Source organism: Aquila chrysaetos, chromosome 5 (assembly GCF_900496995.4).
Source record: "Aquila chrysaetos chrysaetos chromosome 5, bAquChr1.4, whole genome shotgun sequence".
NCBI classification, from domain to species: Eukaryota; Metazoa; Chordata; class Aves; order Accipitriformes; family Accipitridae; genus Aquila; species Aquila chrysaetos.
Window position 1 is genome coordinate 41829273 of NC_044008.1, and position 26514 is coordinate 41855786.

Genomic DNA, 26514 nt, shown 5'->3' on the forward strand with positions numbered 1-26514 from the left:
TCCCTCCACCTCCCAGAGGTTTAGTTTTAAATTAGATCAAACAGGGCTCTCTTTCAGAATATTACATTACTTTTTGGTGAAATTGTAGTACATTAGAACTTGAAGGGTCAACGAACAGAAATTGATCTTTCAGAACCTAGGTAACCCAACACCTCTTTTTAAAAAAGAGCAGTTTGAAAACACTCCTTTGCTTTGAAAAAGCTTCCTTGCATATTAAGCTATAAGTTAGCTTGGCAAAATTTACAGTTGACATCAAGAATCCTGTTGAAGAAACTGGAGTTCTAAATGCTACCAGCATTAAAATTAGTAACTCAGGTGTCTCTTTGGGAGGAGAGTGTGCTGTTCTTTTTATTAATTTTAAAAAATTTTCTCAGACTGAGACTTAGAAACCCTGGGCTCAACTAGTTGTGATCATTCTGCATTCTTGTATGTGAGAAGTTTTTCAAACTCAGTGTTTGTTTTTGGAATTAGGGTTTTTTTGTCACGTTATCAATGCTTTTACTTTTGCAGCACTTGAGCGTTGTATAAATGCTAACTAAGAAACGTTGATTTTAATGACTTCATTGTTATTTCGCATGCATGTAGTTCTTGTGCTTTATGTTTTTGCTGTTGAGTTCAAAAGCTGTCTACTGAAAATACTGTGTTTATGAGGGTAAAATATTAAGCAAGAAAAACAAGCATAAAAAAATTATTTTATTGGAGTACAGAAATTGAAGTCAGTAAAAAAGTATCCTAAATCCAGCTGCAAAGCACTGAAATACTAAAATGCTGCTAGATTGCAAGTGAACAATAAAAATAATAAGACATTAAAGTAGTCTTTGAAATCTGCGGGACACATATAAATATGAAATGCTCAATGTACATTGCATTTGTGCTCTTCTATAGATTCCTCCTCCTCATGCCAGGGTTCTGATCCAGAACTATGAATAGGATCTGACAATGAAGCCCTCACTTCATTTTTAAGTAGCTGAATATCCCAAAAGTTAGTTATTCCAAAACCATATTGCATTCTTTTTTTTGGTCTTAAGTGTCGACAGAACAGCCTGAAATTGCAAGATAAAAGTTAAAACCAAGAAGAAATAGACTGAACAGTTTTATGACACATGCTGCAGCAAGATATGTGAACTAGCTTGGATCCAGTAAAACATGACTGTATCAGCAGGGTGCTGTGCTTGAGCTAATAAGCCCTTCTGAGAAGCTATCCTAATACAACCTTTGCTTGTATCTCAGCTTAGTCTCACATAGGCCAACACTTCTAGACCATACAAACACTGGTCTCTGCAGCAGCTTGCCTTTGGGTACCAGTGGCATACATTAATGGTTTTGGTTAGAATAATTTTTTGAAGAATACTAACATCTTCCGTTTCTAAGCTTTAAACAACATGTATGGTATAGGAATTCTAGTCATTGCTTTAGTCTTGGGAGAGTGCTGTCATTTGTATTTCCTTGTTCTTTGGTTGATGGAATTTCTTGTTGTTACAGGAGAGATGTGGACTGTTCAGCAGTTTACATTTTTTTCAGAAAAGCTACCCCATTAGGTTAGCCTCCTTTATCCTTATAAAATACCAGAACATGAGGGCAGGGTCATACACTGTATAATTCAATGCAGACATAAATCATCATAATGCTGAGATACGCTTATCAATTCTGCAACTTTTTAGTTCTTCAGATCTAGATCTTGAATTACCTTGTCTGTTAAATAAATGCTGTTCATGTGTACTTTTAAAATAATAACAAGGTAAACTAAAACTGTGGTTACTAACGTTAAAGTACGATTCTATAGTACTGGGAAGAAGTGAATTACGGTGAGATGTCTATCATGACAAAGAAGAAATGTCATGCGTTGCTGCATTCATATGGAACAGTATTCCTCCATACATCCTCATCTGTCTGTGAGAGAGCAGTCACTAAGCACTAGGCACTTTCTAAATACATTTGAAAAACAATGAATTTACTTTATGGCTCTAAGTATTGCAAAATTGGAACAAATGTCGCTTTGTGCTGCAGATTACTTAGGATTTATTTTTGTGATAGAAATCTCTTCAGGGAAGATCTTTTTGTTAGCCTGAAATAAATGTTTTCCTAATAGAATGACAACATGAGACTATAAAAGTGCTCTGTGTTGTATATCAGAATTTATTGTACTCCATTTCAAAAGTGTTTGCTATTTCCATTAGAAGCTCATTGCAGAATTTAACTGGGAACAAACTTCTGAGTTTTTCAGTTTAAATTCATTTGTGATTGTTTCATACCCATTTATCATAGAATCATATAGGTTGGAAAAGACCTTCAAGATTATAGAGTCCAACCGTCAACCATGCCCACTGAACCATGTCCTGAAGTGCCTTGTCTACACGCTTTTTGAATACCTCCAGGGATGGTGACTCAACCGCTTCCCTGGGCAGCCTGTTCCAATGCCTGACAACCCTCTCAGTAAAAAAATTTTTCCTAATACCCAATCTAAACCTCCCCTGTTGCAACTTGAGGCCATTTCCTCTCGTCCTATCTCCAGCCACCTGACAGAAGAGACCAGCACCCACCTCCTTTCACGTAGTTGTAGAGAGCGATAAGGTCTCCCCTCAGCCTCCTTTTCTCCAGACTGAACAGCCCCAGTTCCCTCAGCTGCTCCTCGTAAGACTTGTGCTCCAGGCCCCTCACCAACTTGGTTGCCCTTCTCTGAACACGCTCCAGCACCTCCATGTCTTTCCTGTAGCGAGGGGCCCAAAACTGAACACAGGACTCGAGGTGCAGCCTCACCAGTGCCGAGTACAGGGGAACGATCACCTCCCTGCTCCTGCTGGCCACACTATTTCTGATACAGGCCAGGATGCCGTTGGCCTTCTTGGCCACCTGGGCACACTGCTGGCTCATATTCAGCCGGCCGTCAACCAGCACCCCCAGGTCTTTTTCTGCCGGGCAGCTTTCCAGCCACTCTTCCCCAAGCCTGTAGCGCTGCGTGGGGTTGTCGTGACCCAAGTGCAGGACCCGGCACTTGGCCTTGTTGAACCTCATACAATTGGCCTCGGCCCATCGATCCAGCCTGTCCACATCCCTCTGTAGAGCCTCCCTAGCCTCAGGCAGATCAACCCTGCCTCCCAGCTTGGTGTCATCTGCAAACTTGCTGAGGGTGCACTCGATCGCCTCGTCCAAATCATTGATAAAGATATTAAACAGAACTGGCCCCAATACTGAGCCCTGGGGAACACCACTTGTGACCAGCCGCCAACTGGATTTCACCCCATTCACCACAACCCTCTGGGCTCGTCCATCCGGCCAGTTTTTCACCCAGCGAAGAGTGCACTTGTCTAAGCCATGAGCCGCCAGCTTCTCAAGGAGTATGCCATGAGAGACAGTGTCGAAAGCCTTACTGAAGTCTAGGTAGACAACATCCACAGCCTTTCCCTCATGCACTAGGCGGGTCCCCTGGTCATAGAAGGAGATCAGGTTGGTCAAGCAGGACCTGCCTTTCATGGACCCATGCTGACAGGGCCTGATCCTCTGGTTGTGCTGCACATGCCATGTGAGCGCACTCAGGATGAACCAACTGTTCCATAATCTTCCCCGGTACAGAGGTCAGGCTGACAGGCCTGTAGTTCCCCGGATCCTCCCTCTGACCCTTCTTGTAAATGGGCATCACATTGGCAAGCCTCCCGTCATCTGGGACCTCCCCGTTGACCAGGATTGCTGATAAATGATGGAGAGTGGCTTGTTAAGCTCCTCTGCCAGCTCCCTCAGTACTCTTGGATGGGTCCCATCTGGTCCCATAGACTTGTGAGTGTCCAAATGACGTAGTAGGTCACTATTTCCTCCTGGATTATGGGGGGTATATTCTGCTCTCTGTCCCTGTTTTCCAGCTCAGGGGACTGAGTACCCCGAGGATAACTGATCTCACTATTAAAGACTGAGGCAAAGGGGGCATTAAGTACCTCATCCTTTTCCTCATCTCTGGTAGCAATGTTCCCTTCTGTATCCAATAAAGGATAGGTTTTCTCCTTGGGATTCTTTTTACTGTTACCGTATTTGTAAAAACATTTTTTGTTGTCCCTTACAATAGTGGCCAGATTTAGTTCTAGCTGAGCTTTTGCCTTTCTGATTTCCTCTCTGCATGACCTAACAAGATTCCTGTATTCTTCCTGAGTTGCCTGCCCTTTCTTCCAAAGATGGTAAATTCTCCTGTTTTTCTTGAGTCCTAGCAAAAGTTCCCCGTTAGCCAGGTCAGTCGTCTTCCTCGACAGTTTGTCTCGCAGTGCATGGGAATAGCCTGGTCCTGAGCCATTAAGGTTTCCTTCTTGAAGAATGTCCATCCCTCCTGGACCCCTTTGCCCTTCAGGACTGCCTCCCAAGGGACTCTCTTAACCAGTGTCCTGAAAAGGCCAAAGTTTGTCCTCTGGAAGTCCATAGCGGTGGTTTTGCTGACCACCTTCCTTGCCTCACCAAAAATAGAGAATTCTGTCATTTCATGGTCACTAAGCCCAAGATGGCCTCCAACCATCACACCTCCCACCAGTCCTTCCCTGTTTGTAAACGGTAGGTCCAGGAAGGCTCCTCCCCTGGTCGGCTCACCTACCAGCTGTGTCAGGAAGTTCTCTTCCACACACACCAGGAACCTCATAGACAGCTTGCTCTCTGCTGTGTTTTATTTCCAGCAGATGTCTGGAAAGTTCAAGTCCCCCACGAGAACAAGGGCACATGACTGTGAGACTACTGCTAGCTGCTTGTAGAATGTTTCATCTGTCTCTTTAACCTGGCTGGGTGGTCTGTAACAGACTCCCAGCACGATATCTGACTTGTTGGCCTTCCCTCTCATCCTTACCCATAAGCATTTGTTCTTATGCTCATATTCTCCTTTTGCTTATTTTGCCACTCACCCCCCTTTTTTCTCTGCTGTATTTATAAACCAGATTTAATTTTATTTCATTTTTATTATGAATTTATTTATTTTTATTTGCTGTGCTGAAAAGCCACACTCCTAGTCTTACCTTCAGGCTAGATTCTCTGTTAGGGTAGTTCACAGTAATAATCTTTTTCTCTGCATGATCCAGTGTCAGTCTTTAATGAGTTCAGGATATAGGTGATGCTAATTCAATTGATTATCATTTTATAAAATTGTGTAAAAATGCTTCACTTACCTAACCATTCTGGAAATGCTTGTTAATGCTACTCAGGATTGTATTTTTTTTTTGTGATGACTCATGATCCTTCTGTGATTCACTAGATTCTTTTAACTTTTGAATCTGCAAATAATAGATTCACTAGTTATGGGAAAACTTTTTATTCCATAATTGTGTAAGCTTGCGTGTTTTACTATAAATTTTCAAGCTATTAATCTTCCTGCTTGTTACCTACATATGGTTCTTCCCATGTGACATACTACAGTGATACAGGTGCCTCTGCACTTTGTGTTGTCATTGTTTTACCAACTCATTAATCAACATATTACACTGTTGGTTTCAAGATAGAGAAGATCTCAGAACTTAACTAAAAAATAACCTGATATTTTTTCCTTGTTTTACCTCCAAATTTTGTCTTCCTAACACACAGTTCTTCTGTAAACTTATACCACATTAATTTTGGAATTAGTTTATTACGGCATCATTTGCCTAAATAATACTGTATGCTTTTGAATATACAAGATGCCCTTCTGGTGTTTTTGTTTTTTTTTTTTTTTTTTTTTAAATGGCTTACACTTTCATTTTGAGTAGTATGGTTAAGAGGTTTGCAATGACTGAGCATTGAGGAACTACAAGGCCACATGCACATTTGCCGTACTGTCTGTGCCATACACCTATGATGCGTCATCCCGAAAGAAGGACTTTGTAGAGAAAATAATCTGCTTTTCCAACACTATATTCTTCCTTCTGAAAGTGATCAAAGAGGACTTGTTGCCATGTTCAGTTTGAAAACTGATGCACTCAGATTAAATTTCAAAAACGGGCTGATATTCTGTAATTTAAGTGTAACCTTTCCATCTGTTGATTTATTTTAGATTTTGAATTTTGAAACGGTGAACAAAAAATGCAATCCTGTCTTATTAATTGTAAACCTTGAAACTACTTTTCACTTAAGCCAACTTACAAGTGGTTTAATATCAAAGCATTCAGGTTTCACACATGGAGTTTGTAACCGAGGTTTTAGACCACCTGTGTAGAGCTCAGTCAGACCCTACTGTGTCTCTCAAGGGAATAACAAGAGAAAAAGGGATCTTTCCATTCAGCTAAATAAGTTGACTTGAGTTCAGGCAGTGCAAAAGTCACAAAAGAGATGTATGCCAGCGCCTAGTGCTAGCCAAAAAAAGCTTTGTGGTATGTGGCAAGGATTGCCATTTTAACTGTAGGATTCCCAGGAATTTTGTAGCAATTTCATCATAATGTTTCATTGAGTTTGAGTCCACGTAAAAGTGTCATGATTCATAACGTGTTGGGTTTTTTTCCTAAAACTGTCAGCAGAAAGAGATCTCAAATTCATTGATGTCTTTGATTTGAAAGAGTGTTGTAAGCTTTCAAGTTGGTTTGGCAACCAATTTGAACTTTCCTGGTAAACCAATGTTGTTGCATTAAGTTTTCTCTTTACCTCCATGTTGTTAGTGATCCCTTCCTTAAATATCTGTCCTGAAAGCTTTGAATACTTTCAAAGTCATACTGTATACAACGTAATGTAATACATAATTTTCAATACTGTAAATTTACTTGGAGTAGTTGTTATGTGAATTTGGCTCTGAAGAGCCTATGCACTAAATGAATAGGACCTACATAATATGCTACTCTAGCAGTGAAGCCATATGTCCTGTTCTCCATTTAACATTGACATGGATTTTAAGGAGATCTCTAGCTTAGAAAGGGGGAAGAGTGGCCTGTGACGGCAGGACTTAGAGTTTGGTAGGTTGAGCCCTTAGTTATGGTCTGAATTAGTAGTCCTATTTATTGTAAAATGGAGGTTTACTCTGGTACTCCATTCACTTGTACACAGTTTTGTATGATCTTGTGCATTTTTTGAAGTCTTTGTCCTCAGTTTTGCTGTCTGTAAAGGGAATATTATTTATTCTAAAGAATATTAAAAGTGTATTTTCTTTGAAACATAGCAGAATTACATCTGCTTTGTGTGAATTTTCATGCATATGGATTTAGAAAATGCAGACTTACACTAAAATTCTTACATCATGTTAAGGAAGTTGCACATACGCATGTATGTACTTGTTTAAAAGGAAGATAAAAAATAATCTGCAAAACGTCTTTTTTATACTACTAAACTATTCTGTTAGTATTTGATCTGAATTCCAGGTTGCAGCACTTGCATGGGTAAAAAGGTGGAACTTTGGTAATTCTTGGCGATTAATCTTTTGCTACTTGCTTTCTTAAAGGATTATTAGGAATTGTCCTAGTGTGAGTAATAAATTCTGCAGATAATATTGTACACCTATTTACAGTTTTTTTCATCTTCAGGACTAATGGCAAAGGAGTAAACCAACATGGCAGCTATGGTCCCACCTGTGAAGCTGAAATGGCTTGAACATCTCAACAGCTCCTGGATCACAGAAGACAGTGAATCTATTGCAACAAGGGAGGGAGTTTCTATCTTGTACGCTAAGTTAGTCAGCAATAAAGAAGTAGTGCCATTGCCCCAGCAGGTTCTGTGCCTCAAAGGACCTCAGTTACCAGATTTTGAGCGGGAATCTCTATCTAGTGATGAACAGGACCACTACTTGGATGCCCTTCTTAGCAGCCAGCTGGCACTGGCGAAGATGGTATGCTCAGATTCTCCATTTGCTGGAGCGCTTCGAAAACGTCTTCTTGTGTTGCAGCGTGTCTTCTATGCACTTTCTAATAAATACCATGATAAGGGTAAGGTGAAACAACAGCAGCATTCACCAGAAAGCAGTTCTGGATCAACAGATGTGCATTCTGTCAGTGAACGTCCTAGGTCAAGTACAGATGCACTTATAGAAATGGGAGTTCGGACTGGGTTAAGCTTGTTATTTGCACTGCTAAGACAAAGTTGGATGATGCCGGCGTCAGGACCTGGCCTCAGTCTTTGCAATGATGTTATCCATACTGCAATAGAAGTTGTGAGCTCTTTACCACCTTTATCTTTAGCAAATGAAAGCAAGATTCCACCAATGGGGTTGGACTGTTTATCACAAGTAACAACATTTCTTAAAGGAGTAACAATTCCAAACTCTGGGGCAGACACTTTAGGTCGTAGATTAGCTTCTGAATTGCTTCTTGGCTTGGCTGCCCAACGAGGTTCCTTACGATACCTTCTTGAATGGATAGAAATGGCTTTAGGTGCTTCAGCTGTAGTAAACGCTATGGAGAAAACCAAGTTGCTGCAAAGTCCGGAAGGGATGATCAGCTTTGATTGCTTTATGAGTATATTAACACAGATGCGACGATCTTTGGTAGGTATACCAGTTTTGTTTTTTCTACATTGCAAATATAGTTGCATTCTTAACTTTAAATGGTTTCTCAACACTGAATGCCAGTTTGCTCAATAGTTTGCTTAGTATGTTAAAAAAGGGGGGGGGGGGGGGGGTGTGAATTTTTTTTCTTTCAGTATTTGCTTTGTTACCCACTGTCTCTTTCTCTCCCTCCCTGCCCGCCTGTTTCCTCATAGGTAAAGATGAAACAGCAAAGCAATCCCTGTGTTGTCACTTTTGGCATTATGCTCTAACTTCAGGGAAAGAATCAAAGATGTACTTGATCCACTTGCACTTTACGTTTAAGTTCATAGCAAGAAAGTTAGAAAGTATGGAACTGTTTTTACGGCTTGCTATGCTGAATTTGCTTAGAATTCAAAGTTTTGCAGTATGCCTTGTTGCCTGTTCAAAGTTATTAATGTTGGACATTCCTGCTCTCCAATTAACCTGGACCTCTGCTTATACATCTTTGGAGAATCAGTAAGATTTGAGATGTTTAGCATTTTTGCTACTGCTCAGAAACTAATACAATAGGAAAATGAGCCACATTGTTTGGAAGTATGGCACACTGCTTTGTATGTTGAGTGCTTACTTCTGGTCCTAGATGAATATTCTTTTTAAAGGTATGAAATGATATCACAATATGCAGTCAGAGGCTGTAGCAAGCTTCTGCCTCGTAGGCTCAGACGGAAACAGGGAATGACTTTTTCCCTGAAGTGGGCATTCATTTCTCTCAGGCTTGTAATGCTTTCTAATAAACATAAATTTTAAAACCTAAAAAATTTAAAGCGTGGGGACCATGAGAAGAGCATGGCAGTGGCAGGATCTGAATTGGATTGAATGTCCTGATAGGCAGCTTTATTTGTTGTTGATTTTGGACTAGGTGTAAAATTAGAGACCAAAATATGGAAGATACATAAACACAAAAATAATTATGATTAGACATCTTTAAAAAATAATCACTTTAAACTCAACACAAATGACATGCATTTCGGAACAAAACAGTGTTAGGAGAAATTAACTCTAGACCCAGATATTTTCACAAAAATGAATAAATAAGAATGTTTAACTAGCACTTATCACATTTTTGTTATCCTGAAGTGTATGCAGATACTACAGCTCAGGGGAGAAAGGTAGTTTACATATGCTTATAGAAAGAGCTTTCAATTTTGCTTAACTGTAAGAACAAATCCCTAATGTATTTTGTACAGGTGCACTGTTGCTGTATGGAAGTATTTTTCTCATAACATTTAAAAATTGTAGGGATCATCTGCTGATCGAAGTCAATGGAGAGAGCCAACTAGAACGTCTGACGGCTTATGTTCTCTTTACGAGGCAGCTCTGTGTTTATTTGAAGAGGTATGTCTTGAAATAAACCTTGACTTTAAGGTAACTGTAGTTTACTTCCCCCTCACACATCTGATTGGTGTGTGCATGTGGGTATGGTCCAGTCTCTGCTGAGTTATTCTGAAGTAGAAGAGGAAGGCAAAAAAAGGTGAAAAATGAAGATGTAGAGAAACAAAGTAATTTGGGCAAGCTAATGATACGGTGATGGATGATTTGTGTTTTAGGCAGAGAATCATATTGAAGGGAAATTGAAGTTGCATTAAACATTGTTACTATGTGGAAAGAAATGAAAATGCTACTGTGTAATAAATCTCTCATTTTAATAGGTTTGTCGAATGGCATCAGACTATTCAAGAACATGTGCCAGTCCTGACAGCATTCAAACGGGTGATGCTCCCATTGTTTCCGAGACCTGTGAAGTTTATGTTTGGGGTAGCAACAGCAGTCATCAACTGGTAGAAGGAACTCAAGAGAAAATACTTCAACCCAAGCTTGCTCCAAGTTTTTCTGATGCACAGACAGTGAGTGACATTTATAGTGGTACATTATGTAACATTTAACAGCTTCATAGTTACAGTATGAAATTGGAAAATAGTACTTTGTTTCTGAGTGTCAAGTTGTAATGAAGTAGACGCTCGGAAGTAATCACAGAAGTTGTTTTACTGTAAGTATCTCACTACTTTTATTGATTCCTGGAAAAAACATTCTTTTTCATTTTTAATGACACACAGAGATTGATATCGATGTAACAAGAACAACCAAATTATCTAACTTGGATGAAATGCATTTGCAGAGACGAATTTGCTTGCCTGTAGTTATTTATTTTTTTTACAGTTGTTTAAAAGTTATCTTAAGTACTTAATCTTCTGTTCCACTGGTGGTTTTCACACCAAGGTTGTCTAGTTTAAAAGTCCAAACCAGACTAACTGCTGGCACAGCAACCTTATTTATCTTTCTGAAAATCAATATACAGTATGCTCTTTCTGCTCTCAGTCACAGATTCTGCAGTTGCAACTGAGCACTTCTGTTGATGCGTGACACAGAATATAAGTTTGCTTTTCTGTTTACTATATTGGCTTTGCAGTGTTGACTTAAGTAAAAGCATTTTTTTGGTTGCTAAACAATTTAGGTACATTTTGTGGAATTGTTTCTGTTGACGTCACTGGTATATTTTATGTGCCAATGGACTGCAGGACCAGGCATCATAAAGCAAATTTCTGCATTCAAAAAACTTTGTTTAAACAAAACACTAATACACAAGAGTGGAATGAGTGATCTGAGTGAATGGGTTACTCTTTAAATAGTATGGTATACACCCATACAACCTATTTATGTGATTTCCCACTGGGTTAAAGAATTTTTTCTTTAACCTTCATTGATGATCTTTGTAGGATTTGTCTATATGAAGAAGTTAATTCACAGTAAATAGGGCTGTCACTGTGCAGCCTACCACCTGCTTTGTGCTATGTTATGATGTGGACATGCAGTGCCTTTATGCCTCAGATTTGAACCTGCTTTGCACTTCTGGTGGGCTAAGAATCCTATAGGAAATTATTCCAGGGTTAGTTGGTTTGCTATTAGGTCATTCTTCAGCTGCGTGCCGACTTTCCATTAGAGGCAAGTTCTTTCTTAAAAACTTTTGGTCTTATTTCTTTGGTGTTTATGTAATTAAAATGCATAGTCTCAAATGGTGGATTTTTAGCATTTGGCGTATTTCTGTAATGTTACCTCTTGGTACTGGTTAAAACTAAGCAAAACCTACAGTGCTTTATCAAGCTGTTATTTTGTCTTTTTAATCTTAAAAAAAATTAAGATTCCTTCAAACACTGTCCATTTCCATCCGTGAGTCTTGGAGATCTGAAGGCAGCCTGAGTTCTGTAGTCTGTAGGAGAGATGCAAATAATAGATCAATTGCTGTTTACATCCTTTATCTCAAGAAAATGGATTTACTCATATTTTCCAGGAATTTGAATTGTACTGCTTGCTGAAGTGCAAATTCTCCTTAATGTTTATATTACGTTATATGAAAGGGTTATGTAAAGAAACTGACATTCTGTTTTTAAAAATACAGACTTCTAGACCTATATGTGAATTTTACATTTATCTAATCTTTCTTTTTTACTGTCATAACCTTTTTGTTTATAGATTGAAGCTGGACAGTATTGTACATTTGTTATCTCTACGGATGGTTCTGTTAGAGCCTGTGGTAAAGGCAGCTACGGGAGACTAGGACTGGGTGATTCCAATAATCAGTCCACATTGAAAAAACTGACTTTTGAGCCTCATAGGTCTATTAAAAAAGTGTCATCTTCAAAAGGATCTGATGGTCACACTTTAGCATTTACAACAGAAGGGGAAGTCTTCAGCTGGGGTGATGGTGACTATGGAAAATTGGGACATGGAAATAGTTCAACTCAGAAATATCCCAAACTTATTCAGGGTCCTCTGCAAGGAAAGGTATGTTTTGTATAGTAGAACACCTATTTTTGTTCTGTTCAGTTGTGATGTGTAAAATTTGAAATACATAAAATCTTAAGAAAAAGTTTAGTGTTTTTTCTAAACTTCTCTTAGAAGCTGCTTTTGCTTTCAGCAAAGCACTAAAACTTATGATTGCCTTTAGGCATGTGATTTAGGCAATGACATTGTCAGTAAACCTTCTCATAGTCTTAAGAGTAAAACTTGCTCATATGCTTTTGCTGAACTGTGATGACGTTCCAGGAGATGGTTGCTTTTGTTAGCTGTAACATTAGGACTTCTCCTATACAACTCTTCAGTGAATTCATTTGATAAGTGGCTTTGTATTGTCCTAAAGGCCTTCTCTTCCCTATCTGTCTATGTTTTGGCCAGTGTTTTAAACTTCCACTGATGCTTCATTTTGCTGTTGTAAGACTAGGATATCATTATGTTAAATTTGCTTGATAAATAAATTATGACGAGTTTATATATAAACTTGTCTCTTTGTGTACTGATTTTCACTTTATGAAATACTGAATATAAAAGATTGCAAAGCTTAATTTGTGTGTGTACTTGCTCCACACAAGTGAACAAGTCAGTTTACATAGAATGCTTCTGAAACTTGACTTTCGTAAGCTTTCAAACTTCCTGTTCATTTTGTGTAAAAGCTTGATTTTTATTTTTGCATGTAATGTAGGTTGTTGTTTGTGTATCAGCTGGATACAGACATAGTGCTGCTGTTACAGAAGATGGAGAGCTATATACATGGGGAGAAGGAGACTTTGGAAGATTAGGTAACTTTAAAATTTCATGAGATGCTTTTGAAAGAATTCCTGTGTCTGGTAATGGTACTATATGTGTATTTTCCTTGTTCTCTTATTGTCCCCTCTAAATACACATGCACACATGTGCAGAGGTGTGTGTGTATAGGTGACTGACTGCATTAAAACTAGTGCAGAGACACTTAAAAGATTCTAATGCAGTTAATTTTACAAAGATTCTATTTTTTAAAATTTTTCTTTTCAGGAAAAGTTGCCTTTGTTCATTCATAAGACTATATTTGATTGCCACTGTCACTTAAATGTAAACAGTAGACATTTTAAACTGGAATTCTACATAAACGTAATCTCGTGACGGTAGGATGGTTCTTTGAACAGTCATGAATAACTGGCTAATAATATCAAGGGTCTGATTCTAATGTGATACTAATAAGGATACTTGACATTGTTTGCCAGAATGGGTTAATGTCCTTTTATCTTAATATGTCCAAAAAGTTTCATTTAACTGAAACAAAAACCACAGTATTATGCTTAAATTTCACTTGTATATTTCATCATCTTTGCTGTACAGCTGGTATGCCTAGTATAAAACCACCCTTCTCAAGCAGGTTCAGTTGAACCAACAGCTTTTGCATAGAAAATTGCTTCAAGTTGGGCTTCAGTTCCTTTCTGCTGTCTTTGCTTTGAATGTCATGATTGCCAAGTAGAGGGGTGAAAGCAAGTACCTGACAGGGGCAGAAGAGGAGGACAGTGTTTCACGGTAATCAGTGGAAGTGCTGAGTCTACCCCTGCTGTTAAGAACACTGGGTTAGAGGTTTAACCTACAATTTTGGGGTGAATTGTGGAAATGTTCTCATTGAGTTTTAGGTTAATGTGGGGTTTTTATGTGCTTTGGGGAGCTTGGAGTGTGCAATGGTGAGTTCCAGTGTGCAGCTAAAAAGTAGCATTTAGTTAGGTCATAGTAACTTGTTCACTTTTAATCAGTTATGGATATCATGTAGTATTCTTTCCCCTCTCTTCCCCATTTTTCTTCCATATCTGCAGCATTTCTGTAGTTTTAGACATGTAAGTCATACTTACTGTGAAGTAGGTGATACTGTAATGTATTTGGCTTCTGCAGAAAGGACCAGTTAGAATTGTGACTGTCTAAAACTAGCTAGTTTGTTGGTTTTATTTGTCTGTGCAGTATGTATGCTTGTATTGACAGTAGTAAGAGTATGCTCTCATTTTAGTTTCCTCATGCTGTTCAGGCTACCTGCTGCCCAGTATTAGGAAGTGTAGCTACCTAATTAACTAGTTTTAAAGGCAATTGTGCTAGTAATTCTTTTTATTTCTTTTAAACTAGGTAGAAAATAGTCCTATGATTTGGTGGCAGTAAGGTATGAACTAGTGTTATGGATGGAGTACATCTTATAAAAATGATATGTTTGTTAACCTTACTACAGATCTCTTCCAAACCTTACTACAAATCTTTCCAAAAAGTGGGCAGAAATTATATTTTGTGATGATTACAGTGTATATGGGTTTTGCAAAATCTTACTGAAATTACAAACCATAAATAGAACTTAAATCTTCACAAAAAGAAAAATTCTTTTTTTTTTTTTCCTTAGGTCATGGTGACAGCAACAGCCGCAACATTCCAACTTTAGTAAAAGATATTAGCAATGTAGGAGAGGTTTCCTGTGGCAGTTCACACACAATAGCTCTGTCCAAAGATGGGAGAACAGTATGGTCATTTGGAGGAGGAGACAATGGTAGGTAAAACTAACATTATGGTAGTAATTTTCATCTTATTCCATCTACCTCATAGCCTCAGTACTCTTGAAGTTTGGGGGGGAGGGGTTTTGTCATTTGGTAGCTGTTCAAGTAAAGGATTTTAGTAAAACCTAAAAACAATATTTTAAGTTTAACTGCAAGATTATAGACTTTAAGAAAGGATATCAGAAGGAAGAGGTGTTTCACAGAGCAGAAAGCTCAATGAATGCATAAGCAATTCTGGAAAAATGCTATGCTGATAACTTTCAAATAAACTCACTCATTTGATATGGCAATAACTGTATTCACATACTCGAAACTGTTGCATTTAAACTGCCTCTTGAAGAAACACGTCCCATCTCAGAAATGAAGGGCTTCTGACCTTCACTGCCAGTAGACGCTTCGTCAAACACAGAATCATTCATTTTCTATTATTACCGTATTTAGCTAAATTTGGTTATGCTGCTAGATAAAATTTAAAAGTCAGATTAAAATTGCTGTATTATTGCTTCCTAGCCTAGCGTGAGAAGAGAGGAAAATGCAGACTACAGAAATCTCATAATCAAATTGGTGGTTAATAGAACTGGGTAGGAATTTGAATTTTGTTTGAAAGCTAGCTCAGACATGCACATATAGAATTTGTCCCACTCCTCTGTCTCCCTCTTTCTGTAATTTCAGTTGAAAAATTTTTTAGCAGGACAGGCATCTTAATCTTCACAAAGTATTGGAGTTTGTTCTTCTGTTTCAGTAAATTAGAGAATTTGGCTTTTGGATATTAAAGATACGCTACTACAGTGTTGCATGAAAGCTAAAGCAACATGAATCAAAGCATAACATTTGTAAAAATTATCAGTTTTTGTAATATATTTCACATTTGATTTTTTTTTTTTCTCCTTCCTTTTGAGGAATGTTTTTCTGTCAGCACACTGACATGGTCTAGTGACAGTCTTGTTTTTGAGGTCATTGATTGAAAATGGTGAAGTTGTGGAGAGAAATAGCTGCTTTCAGGAGAAACTTAAAGGAGGAATAAGGGAATAAAAATATTAATGGTTACACAAATGCACACAGCTGTTAGAAAAAATGCAGAAAAGATGGGTTTTTTTCAAGTCACTTTGTAAAGTAATCTTTTTTTGCCGAATGTGAAAAGGTTTAGTGCTTTGGAAGGCTTTAGTAATTAAACAGCAGGCAATGAACAGTGTAGATATATGGAATTAATGTTTCAATTTTTAAATACACTATAATAAATATGTATTTCCTGAAGTCTGTAATTACTGCAATTGAAAGAGAAGAGGTTTTATAAAAATTGTAATATGTTTTAATTTTGAATATATACTCTGACACTTCTGGAAATCCAAGGAGAGTTGGTTTTGGGTACTTCTATTTGTTGTAGTTTATGTATTGAAAATACCTTCCACTTGTGTTCCCTCCTTTTGTAGGCAAACTTGGTCACGGTGATACAAACAGAGTGTATAAACCTAAAGTTATAGAAGCCTTGCAAGGAATGTTTATTCGAAAAGTTTGTGCTGGGAGCCAGTCTTCACTTGCCTTGACATCAACAGGGCAGGTAGGCAAAAACAAGTTTTCACTCAAATGGTGAGAGTTGGTGAAGATGGTGTGGGTTCATTATTTCAGCATTTATTATTTGACTGTTGAGAAAATATTCAACTAGTACTTAAATATCAGTAAAGTTCTTGATTAGGGATTGACTAAAGTACTGAGATCCTAATGCACTAGAGTAATTAAAAACGTGCTGAAGAATCATGTAAAAGTACGCTTTTCAAGAGTCTTGTTTAGCCACAGAAAATGAGTTATTTTTAGGTTAATAAACGTAACCAGTGCAAAATCAAATTGGATTCAGGAAGCAAAGTGGGTTCTGGAAGCAAAAAGCAGTGAAATGCTTGTAATTTTTAATGCATTAACCAACTCAGGTGGTTAAGTGATTTAATAATTTTTTTTTAAATGTATGTGTATTTTAGAATGTAGGTGTTAACTGAAAATTTTATTTCTAATCTGAAAAATCTCGGGAGTGCTTGGAGAGAAATGTTTAGCTGGTAAATAAGACTCCTTACTAGCATGATGTATGTACATGTAATACAGTAAGCATTTCTACACATGTAACCTAACTGACCCCAACCCTCACCCCACTGTGATTCAAAGGCAACGGGTTTTAAAAGTATGGATTAGGCATGCTGAAGTTTACTGCAGCTGTTTCTTTTCTTACAACAGCCTCCCCATTGATGTGCTCTGTGGCCAGTGATCTGAGTAGTTGGGGGAAGAAATGTAGATGATACGAAATGTACATTAGAGTCCTGAAAGTACTGTACATGTTTGGTTGAAAGCATAGTTGCAATCATTGTGCAAGTGGTTATCTGGTATTTTGTTTGTTCTTGGTCACCAGTAATACAAATTCGACATGCTAATATTTTGTGGTTTGTTTGCTCTAGGTTTATGCATGGGGCTGCGGTGCATGCCTTGGCTGTGGCTCTTCAGAGGCTACTGCTCTCAGACCCAAGCTTATTGAAGAACTGGCTGCTACAAGAATAGTTGATATTTCGATTGGTGACAGTCACTGTTTGGCACTTTCTCATGGTAAACAGAATAAGGTGTAAAAATACATAATCCCCCTCTTAATCAAAAGCAATTGTATCTCAGGTTTTGTCTTCTACTTTATAGATAATGAAGTTTATGCTTGGGGTAACAATTCAATGGGACAGTGTGGTCAGGGAAACTCTACTGGTCCCATTACTAAACCGAAGAAAGTAAGTGGTTTAGATGGAGTTGCAATTCAACAGATTTCAGCAGGAACATCCCATAGCCTTGCCTGGACGGCTCTTCCAAGGGACAGGTAACAATGACATTGGGGGACATTGGTATAAATTTTTTTTTATACAAGTCCACTTTGGGATACTTTTAACTCTTTCCTGAAAGTGTTAACCATGTAATGCGTTTCAAGTATTCTGCTTGTAATGTTTTGGACTGGAAAGTCTTTTCTTCTCTCTTCCTCTCTCCTCTTTCTCTTCCTCTCTTTCTCTTCTTCTCTTTTCTCCTCTTCTCTTCCTCTTTTTAAATTTAAATTTCTTTTCTTCTTTTTAAATTTACAAGTGAAAATATAGCAGCACCAAGGATTTGGATGTTATATACAAATTTCTTTGTATATGAAGATTTCTTGCCTGCTGTTAGACAAAAATTACCTCTGTTTACTAAAAATCGAAAAGTTAGGCAGTGGGAGGAGAAACAACTCAGTATTTTTTATTTTGTGCTTCTGACAGGATTTTTTTTATGGCTTAGGCAGTTTCCTTTAGTGTAACAATGAGTAGACTAAGCAGAAGACTTTGGGAAACGGGGATGTTTAGACAAATTACTGATGTGGATTTAAATATCTACAAATTTCTGGGTGGTTACATGTTAACCTAAACTAAAAAAAAGTACCTAAATAAATAGTTTGGTTATTAATATACAATAATTGAAGTAATACTTTGTTACACCAAAGACATGAGCAAGTGATTGAAATGAAGCAGTAAGCATCAGATTTATACATGGACTAAAACAAAGGAATAGAAAAACTTAATATTTGGAAGATAATTCGGGAAGAATTTCAAATGCCCTGTTTTAAAGAGAGCAATCTTATAAAAATCAGTTAAGAAAATAGTGAGACTCAAAACAGTACTAAGTGGTACTACTCCTTTTGAATTCTCCCTGCATTGTATCAAAGTCTCTTTATAATCTGGCATTTGTACTAAAAACGGCTTTGTGAGTACTGGTCAGCTTTTGCAAGAATCAGATTAAACACGTATGGCTTTATATTTATGGCATTGTAGGTGTCTTTGTTCATAAATGAAGAGTGTTTGTAAAGAACTTTACAGAAAAGAGAGCAGAAAATACCTTCAGGGATCAGGAAGTTAGTCTGCCTCAATCATACTAGTTTGTTCTAAGAAAAAAATTGGTTTGGTCAAGCACATACACAACCTGCTTAAACTGTTAATTTATTAAAGCAGTTAGAATATTTTCAGTAGTTAACTTGCTTTGATGTTTGATTCCAGGCAAGTTGTGGCGTGGCACAGACCCTATTGTGTAGACCTTGAAGAAAGTACCTTTTCGCATCTTCGTTCTTTTCTTGAGCACTACTGTGACAAAATTAACAGTGAAATCCCCCCTCTTCCTTTTCCTTCATCAAGGTATATACGTTATATGCATGTTATAGATTTATAAAATTTTTTTTTCTTTACAGCAGTGGTGCATGGCTTAGTCCTGGTTAGTCTTTTCTTTAACAAGCATAAGTCTAGTTTATTTGCTGGTTCAGGTGCCATTTGTTTGTTTGTATAACACAGGAGCTTTTCAGTGCCTCAAATGTAGCAGGATCTTTTGTGTGGAATTGATTTTAATTATACACCAAATTAAATATTTTCTTTCAGTTATGCTTTAAAACACATTTTTCTATATAGTTGAAATGCATTTACTATTTCTGTACATTATTTCTGCTTTGCCAGTTCTTCTTCCTGTAACCTGTTTGAGTGGATGCTTACTGGCTCTAATCTACTGATAATCTTAGGCAAAAAAAACCCTCTTCAAGTGATAATCTATCAATCCATACATTCAGTTACAGACTAACACATGTATGATGCTCAGACCGGGAGGTGTATAGTTGCCACTGTGTTTTGAGTTGGGATCAATGCTCTGATAAAACCCTGTTTCCGTCTAAGGAATTAGGATATTTTTCTACAAGTGTTTTTAGCATGGTGGGGTGGGCTATTTTCTTCCTGCAGCTCAAGGTCTCTGATCATCTCTGGAGAGCTAGAAGTCGTTCAGAATGCGTGAAAGACTTTTTTTAAAGGTTATGTATGACTCTGTTGTTCAGGTTATGTCAAGTAGCATAACTGTTACAAAATGGCGAAAGGCAGTTCAATTTTTTCAGGAACTGATTGGCTGTGGAACTTTGTAATGAGGCGTAGTATTACAGTTACAGCAGTTTGCTTCTGATACAGACAGAGGTTAGTGGTGGACAGTTTGGGATATTTCATGATCAGTTCCATGTGGTGGTTTGGGGTTTTGTTTGTTTCTTTGGTTTTTTTTTAAAGATAAGATGTTCCATTATTTTAGAAAGTGCAGTTTTACAAATGTGAGATTCATAGACGTGAAATGTCACTTAGGTTTGAAATATATGGGCAAGAAGCATTTTCCTTGCTTTGGATTTGGGGAGCCTTTCTGCATTTCCACAAATTTGTCTTTTCTGGAAGGTGCTCCAGAAAATGAAATGCAACAAAACTAAGCTTATCTTGATAGTGCCATGTTGACTGAAACAGCCTCTTGAGAAATCATTAGTAATCGTTATTACAGATTCCAGATTTGAGTCTTTTCACCAAAGGTGACGTTTTTTAATGTATTGCTATAAAATATGAAAGCTTGAATGTTTCCTCACTGACGTTTGCAAAAAACACTATAAATATCAAAGATCCTTATGAATCGTTTTTTCCTTGCTACAAAGTTTTTCAAAAGTTTTCTTTTTTAAGAAGACTAGAAATTAATATCCTGACTTCTCATTTTTAATCCGATTGTACTCCTAAATCTCCTGAGAGAGGATTACATTTATTACTTCTTAAAAGGAGGGGTTTGTTCCTTTTTGAGGAATATATTTGTCTGCCTATTTGTGTATTTTGGGATGATTTTGCCTCCTAATTCATGGGAATACTTTTCTAAACGGAATGCCTCTTGGAACCGTTGTCCACAAAGACACTTTTCTCTCGTCTAGGTTTGGTTTTTGTTCTTTTAAGCAGGTTGGCAGTAGGTTTTCAGAGGAGTTTCTTTGAAGTCCCAGTTGTAATTATCTTTCTGTTAAGCAAAATCAAATGAGAGTTAAAAGCTTAGTGCGCAAATAAGTGTAAGGGAGCAAGGCTAATAATAGAATAGATTAACAGGGACGTATTTCTTTTTACAGGGAACATCACAATTTTCTTAAATTGTGTTTGAAGCTGCTTTCTAATCATCTTGCACTTGCACTGGCTGGAGGCGTAGCTACTAGCATTCTTGGCCGGCAAGCTGGTCCTCTTCGAAATTTGTTGTTTAGACTGATGGACTCTTCTGTCCCTGATGAAATTCAGGAAGTAAGTAATGTTTCTTTTGTTCACATGTGAAAATTCTACTACTCTCTTTTCTTTCTTTCTTTGACTGTGTAATTAGAGATTGTCTGACTTTCTGAACTTGGCACTCTGATGAACATGATTCTTACCCGTTTTACTCATTAAAGTTAAAAAATTTAATCACCATCACTGTTTTATGATCTGAAAGCAGAGGCAAATGTTTGCATAAGAATTTCAAAAAGCTGCTTTTATTTTGTAACATTTTAATTATTATTGCTTGTAATAATGAGCCGAAAATGTTCATGTTGTGGATTGAGTAACTAACTTACTTGAGTAACTTCTCCTAAGATGGCACTCTTATGGGAAATAGCAATTTACAATGAATTTTTTATGGTTTTGACAATATGTTGGTCTTGTTTCACTCCACCTATCTTTGCATCACAGCATAAAAGATTAATATGCTATTGTGTGATAGAATTCTGATGTTAAATGAAATTAAGTGGATGTTTTGGATATATCGTGTTTGATGTATTTTTTAAAGGTACAGTTGACTTGATGCTTTCCCCCCTGCCACTGAAAATTTTTTCTGCTACTCTAATTTTAGGTTGTAATTGAGACTCTCTCAGTAGGAGCAACTATGCTACTTCCTCCATTGCGAGAGAGAATGGAATTGCTACATTCTCTTCTACCCCAGGGTCCTGATAGATGGGAAAGCTTATCAAAAGGACAGGTAAGGTCTGTCTTTGAAAGCAATTGTGGTGTGTTTTTTGGTGTGTTTTTTTTTCTTTTGCTAGAACATTTTGAACAGTGAGGAGAACCTCATTTGCAAAGTGCAAGCAAGTTATTGGTGAGATGCAGCGCAAAGCCCAACTTTACAAAATCTGTAGGTAGCCTGGCTAAATCAGAATCTAGTGAGATAGGGAGCACTACATGTTTTCTCAAGTGAAGGTTGACTACAGAAAGGTTAGGAATTGCTGTGTTAAGAGTATCTAGACAAGTTTAAAGATTAGATATTTTTGAATACTAGCCTGATTTAGTAAGTCTTGGTAACAGAAAATTAACTATTTTCTATGAAGAATACTTGTATAATGCTTTTCCTACATGGATTTCACCCTACTTTGCAAAGATGACTGGGATGTTACTTTTTTCTTTTTCTTTCTTGAATGTAAAGATCAGGAATTAATGCAGGATAGGAGACTTGCCCAGCATCTTAAAAGTGGAAGGAAAGAAATTCAAAGAACATCTGTTTCTGTTCTTGAGGGCAGTAGGAACTGAAGCTTCAGCAGTAGTCTCAGATTAAAAAATGAGAGAAACTATTATTCAGTTCTGTACACATAGGATCCTGGTCAAATCCTTTTTTTCATACACTATGGAATAGACTGGTTTACTCTGATACTGAAACTATGAAGAAGAATCTTCTGATCTAATTTTCTAAAGATTTCTGAAGATTAGTACCGGTACAAACTAAAACCCCCAACAATTACTAGGGTAGAACAAATTTTGATTTTTCAGGATTCATAACCAGCAGTAGTGGGGAACAATACTGAAATTGAAGGTTGTATCTGCATCTGCCACCTCCCTTGGTCTAATGTATGCTTCTCCTGCTTTTTACCCTTTTCCTTTTTCCTATGTATAGATTAGAAGAATTGTCGCCCGCCCCCCCTCCCCCCCCCCATAAGATAACTAGAACAAACTGAAGAAAGCATTTGGTCCAATGTGTAATATCTCTCTCTTAATCTCAGATCTTTACTGGGTATGGTCATTTAATTTGGTATATTTATCTGTTCTCTAATACAACAAATCTGCAGGAAAAAACTGGATTTTTTTTTTTTTGTAAAGTCCTCCAGCTTATTTTCATATCTCATTAGAATATTTTTACTGCATAACTATGCCTGATGGTTTTTTCTTCTTAGCTCATTATTTTGTCTTCATTAACAAAGAAAGTTTCTTGTGTCTAAACATTTTTCTTTAGAGAATGCAATTGGATATTATTCTGACAAGCTTGCAGGACCACACCCATGTAGCTTCCCTGCTTGGCTACAGCTCACCATCTGATGCCACAGAAACTTCCTCATTATGTATCAGCTATGGAAATCTCTCCGATCAAACATATGCTGTCCAGAGTAGTCATCCGGATACTCATCTAGCTGAAATCCTAATGAAGACTCTTCTAAGAAATTTGGGATTTTATACAGTATGTATAGGCCTTGTATTTATTATTTATTTTAACTGGTTATGAATTTTGAATACTTGGAAGGGTTAAAAGTTTTTCCCCACTTTCAGAAAATGGTGCTCTTTTTGTTTAGCTAAAGTAGTAGTGCCATATTTATTTGTCCTGAAGTGGACTAAAATCAGTTAAATCATTTCTAACATTATGGTTCTAATACTGTTATAGTGGTATTTATTGTTTAACTTGGCTTATGTAAATGTAGGTGCTTTCATATCAGACTAAAGTATTTTATTGCTCTTACTTTGGCTTCAAAAATTTTTGGAAGATAGAATGTAACACATCAAGTAGATTGTATGGAACCCTTTTTTGTCAGTATAATCTCAGCCACTAGAGAAAGATAGGCAGACACCAGAAACGTGAATCTGTTTAATTAACTTCGCTAGGGTAACTACCTTATAATAGTGCAGCAAGTACAGGTCAGCTATCTTATTACACATAATAGTGTGTCAAACAGATTGTTGTTCTTAGAAAGTTTAGGGGAGTGTAAGAGCAAGTAACTGACTTGCCCTTCTTATTTAACTAGCCAGTCAAATATAACAGCAAAAAGAAATTGGAGATTTTTACTCCTCCTCTGGCATAGTATCCCTAGCTCCTGAGGGTGAGGGTTGCTAGTTTTTTATTCTTTTCTCTGGACCTCCACCAGACATTTAGATTGAGATATCTGCTTTGAATTTTCTACTTGAAACTAACTCATTTTTTTCAGTAGATTTCAGAATGAAGTCAAGCAGCCATCTACCTTCTGCTCCTTTTGTTGCCATCCTAGATAATGCAAGGAAGGATTCTAATCTGAAACATTTGTATCAGCCCACAATAAATTCTAAAGGGTTATTACTTATTTTAACATACTGTGATTTGGGGGCCAGGGTGGTGAGTAAGTTCTTTCATCCAGTTATCCATGGTGAGTTGAACAAAAAATATTTCTGCCTCAGAAAATACCCTTTTTTGGAATAGAAAAGTTCACCTGACAGCTATCACAATCACTATTGTGATATTCTAAATGATTGTAATTTCAAGTTTGGTTATCCCATGATCCACTTGACATTATCTGATTCCTTCGATAATTACAAGTGCACATGGTAGAAGTAAAAAAAGCTTCTTTGTAAGATTATAGTAAAGTGTTATAGCACTTGAAGGCAGAATTAATTGTTCTTTTTTTTCCCCCTTTTTGTCTTAATAGGACCAAGCCTTTGGAGAACTGGAAAAAAACAGTGATAAATTTTTACTGGGTACATCATCATCAGAAAACAGCCAACCTGCTCATCTTCATGAGCTTTTATGTTCACTGCAGAAACAGTTGCTGGCTTATTGCCACATCAACAGTGTTAGTGAGGTGTGTGCCCTAATTTTTGTCATTTGGGGGGGGAAATTAATTCAATATGCATAAGCACCAGAATGTTGTAAGGTCCCTGTTGAAAATCTTCTGAATATTTGAAAGCTAAACTGATTTAAATAATTAACCCCTTAAATACATTTACAGAATTATTCTTAGGTATGTTTGTTTCCTTCCAGAATTCCAGCAGTGTGGCACTGCTTCACAAACACCTTCAGCTTTTATTGCCTCATGCTACAGATATCTATTCCCGTTCTGCAACACTGCTTAAGGAGAGCTCTTGGAATGGTAGTGTTGGGGAAAAACTGAGAGGTAAATATTCATGGAAAAATCAGTAATGGTGGCTCCATAAGCTCAGGGCAGTTCTTATTTGTTTAGATTTGAATAATAAAATACCTTATTTTCCCTATATCTGATAAAGTAGACATCCCAAGCCTCCCCCAAAGGAGGAGATTAAGTGTCTACCCAAGCGTCGCATCTGGTTCATGTTTTCGATAGAACATCTTGCATACAGGAGAAATACCGAATAGAGAGGATATTGTCTCTGTGCATTATTGTTTCAGTTTCGTTAGTTCTAGAATTCTCTCTTTAAAAGTACATTTTTTCTGAGATTACTGAAAAGTGTGGAAGTAAAATATGGAATGGATTAATAATTATTAAACAAACCCCTCAATTCAACATGTACAGTTGAGACATTTTGAGACAGCTAAGCAATTTTTATGCAGTTCTTTCTGACTTGTTAAATTGTGCTTGGAATATAATTGTATAGCTATAACTATAATTCAGAATTATTTTTTTTTTCTCTGTAGGTGTAATTTATGTGTCGGCTGCTGGTAGTATGCTCTCTCAGATTGTCAACTCATTATTGTTACTACCAGTATCAGTAGCTCGGCCTTTGTTGAGTTACCTGCTAGATCTGTTGCCACCTTTAGATCGCCTTAATAGACTGTTACCTGCTGCAGCCCTTTTAGAAGATCAGGAATTACAGTGGCCACTTCATGGTAAGTGTAATAGCTAACACACTTTTAATCTGAAAAATAAAGAATGGCATGTCACCTTTTTGAAGTGGAAATTTAACTTTCCCCTTTAAGATGTTTTTTTTTTTTTTTTAAGCTAGGCATCTTGCTACATCTCCTTTTCAAATTCCTAGATGTGTTAACATCCCTTGCCATGAAATACTTCGAGCTGCAGGCAAACTTCTTTATTCTGTCAACCCAGAATGTATATTGACTTGAGTGGGAATCCAAGAGCAATATGGGAAATATATATATTGAACTGAAAATACTAAGTTTGTAATACATGAAAATACCATTCTTTACTTGTAAAAGAAACACTGATTTTAGAATCATGGAATATCTCAAGTTGGAAAGGACCCATAAAGATAGTTGAGTCCAACTCCTTGCTCCTCGCAGTACTACCTAAAACTAAACCATATGACTAAGAGCGTTGCCCAGAAGCTCTTGAACTCTGACAGGCTTGGGACCGTGACCGCTTCCTGAGGGACTCTGATCCAGTGACCGACTACCCTCTCAGTGAAGAATCTTTTCATAATGTCTAATCTGAACTTCCCCTGACGCAGCTAATAGATAATTTTGTCATGATCTATTTGTTTTCATTTCCAAATTTTACTTTTGCTTTCCATTTTGTAGCGTAATAGAATTTTAACTTAAAATCATGAATTACCTGCTAACTTCCTAAACATGTGCCACCAGATATTTCTGGTGCCAATGAAATAGAAATATAAAGAAAGAGGTAAAGTGACTGAAATTTGTGATAGGAGGTACTATACGTATTTGCTATTCATGGAATTTTTCATTAATGTTTTTGGCAAAATTTTCTGCTTTAATTGAGTGCTGTTATCTATACATGTTTATCAGAACACAAAGAAATATGTATTGGACAAAATAGGTGCTTGGGCAGAGTTTAAAACAGCCTTTACTTCATTGAATATGAACAGTTGTACCATGAATGGTGATGGCCTCTGCTGCTGCTGAAGTTGAAATGTTAAGCGATCTCTTTGTCCTAACTGCTGTTTCTTCAGTTTAAAGGTTGTTGTCTGAGGGGCAAATCTGCTATTAACTGGGAAATATTAACAAGATCTGCCATTAATTTTACTAATTTTGGAATTGTTT

General features: G+C 37.2%; 1 protein-coding gene across 11 annotated transcripts in view; it reads left to right on the forward strand.

Moving 5' to 3' along the window:
- Positions 1-26514, forward strand: part of HERC1 (HECT and RLD domain containing E3 ubiquitin protein ligase family member 1) — a 112064-nt gene that overhangs the window by 15903 nt on the left and 69647 nt on the right. For all 11 annotated transcript variants that reach the window (XM_041123485.1, XM_041123484.1, XM_041123492.1 and 8 more), the window contains exons 2-17: positions 7440-8395; positions 9677-9772; positions 10087-10281; positions 11906-12217; positions 12912-13008; positions 14604-14747; positions 16185-16312; positions 17193-17337; positions 17422-17593; positions 18789-18923; positions 20681-20846; positions 21427-21552; positions 22795-23016; positions 24230-24382; positions 24562-24694; positions 25192-25383. In XM_041123485.1, the coding sequence (XP_040979419.1) occupies positions 7466-8395; positions 9677-9772; positions 10087-10281; positions 11906-12217; positions 12912-13008; positions 14604-14747; positions 16185-16312; positions 17193-17337; positions 17422-17593; positions 18789-18923; positions 20681-20846; positions 21427-21552; positions 22795-23016; positions 24230-24382; positions 24562-24694; positions 25192-25383 (3346 nt within the window). In that variant the 5' untranslated portion in view covers positions 7440-7465. The remainder of the gene's footprint in view (positions 1-7439; positions 8396-9676; positions 9773-10086; positions 10282-11905; positions 12218-12911; positions 13009-14603; positions 14748-16184; positions 16313-17192; positions 17338-17421; positions 17594-18788; positions 18924-20680; positions 20847-21426; positions 21553-22794; positions 23017-24229; positions 24383-24561; positions 24695-25191; positions 25384-26514) is intronic.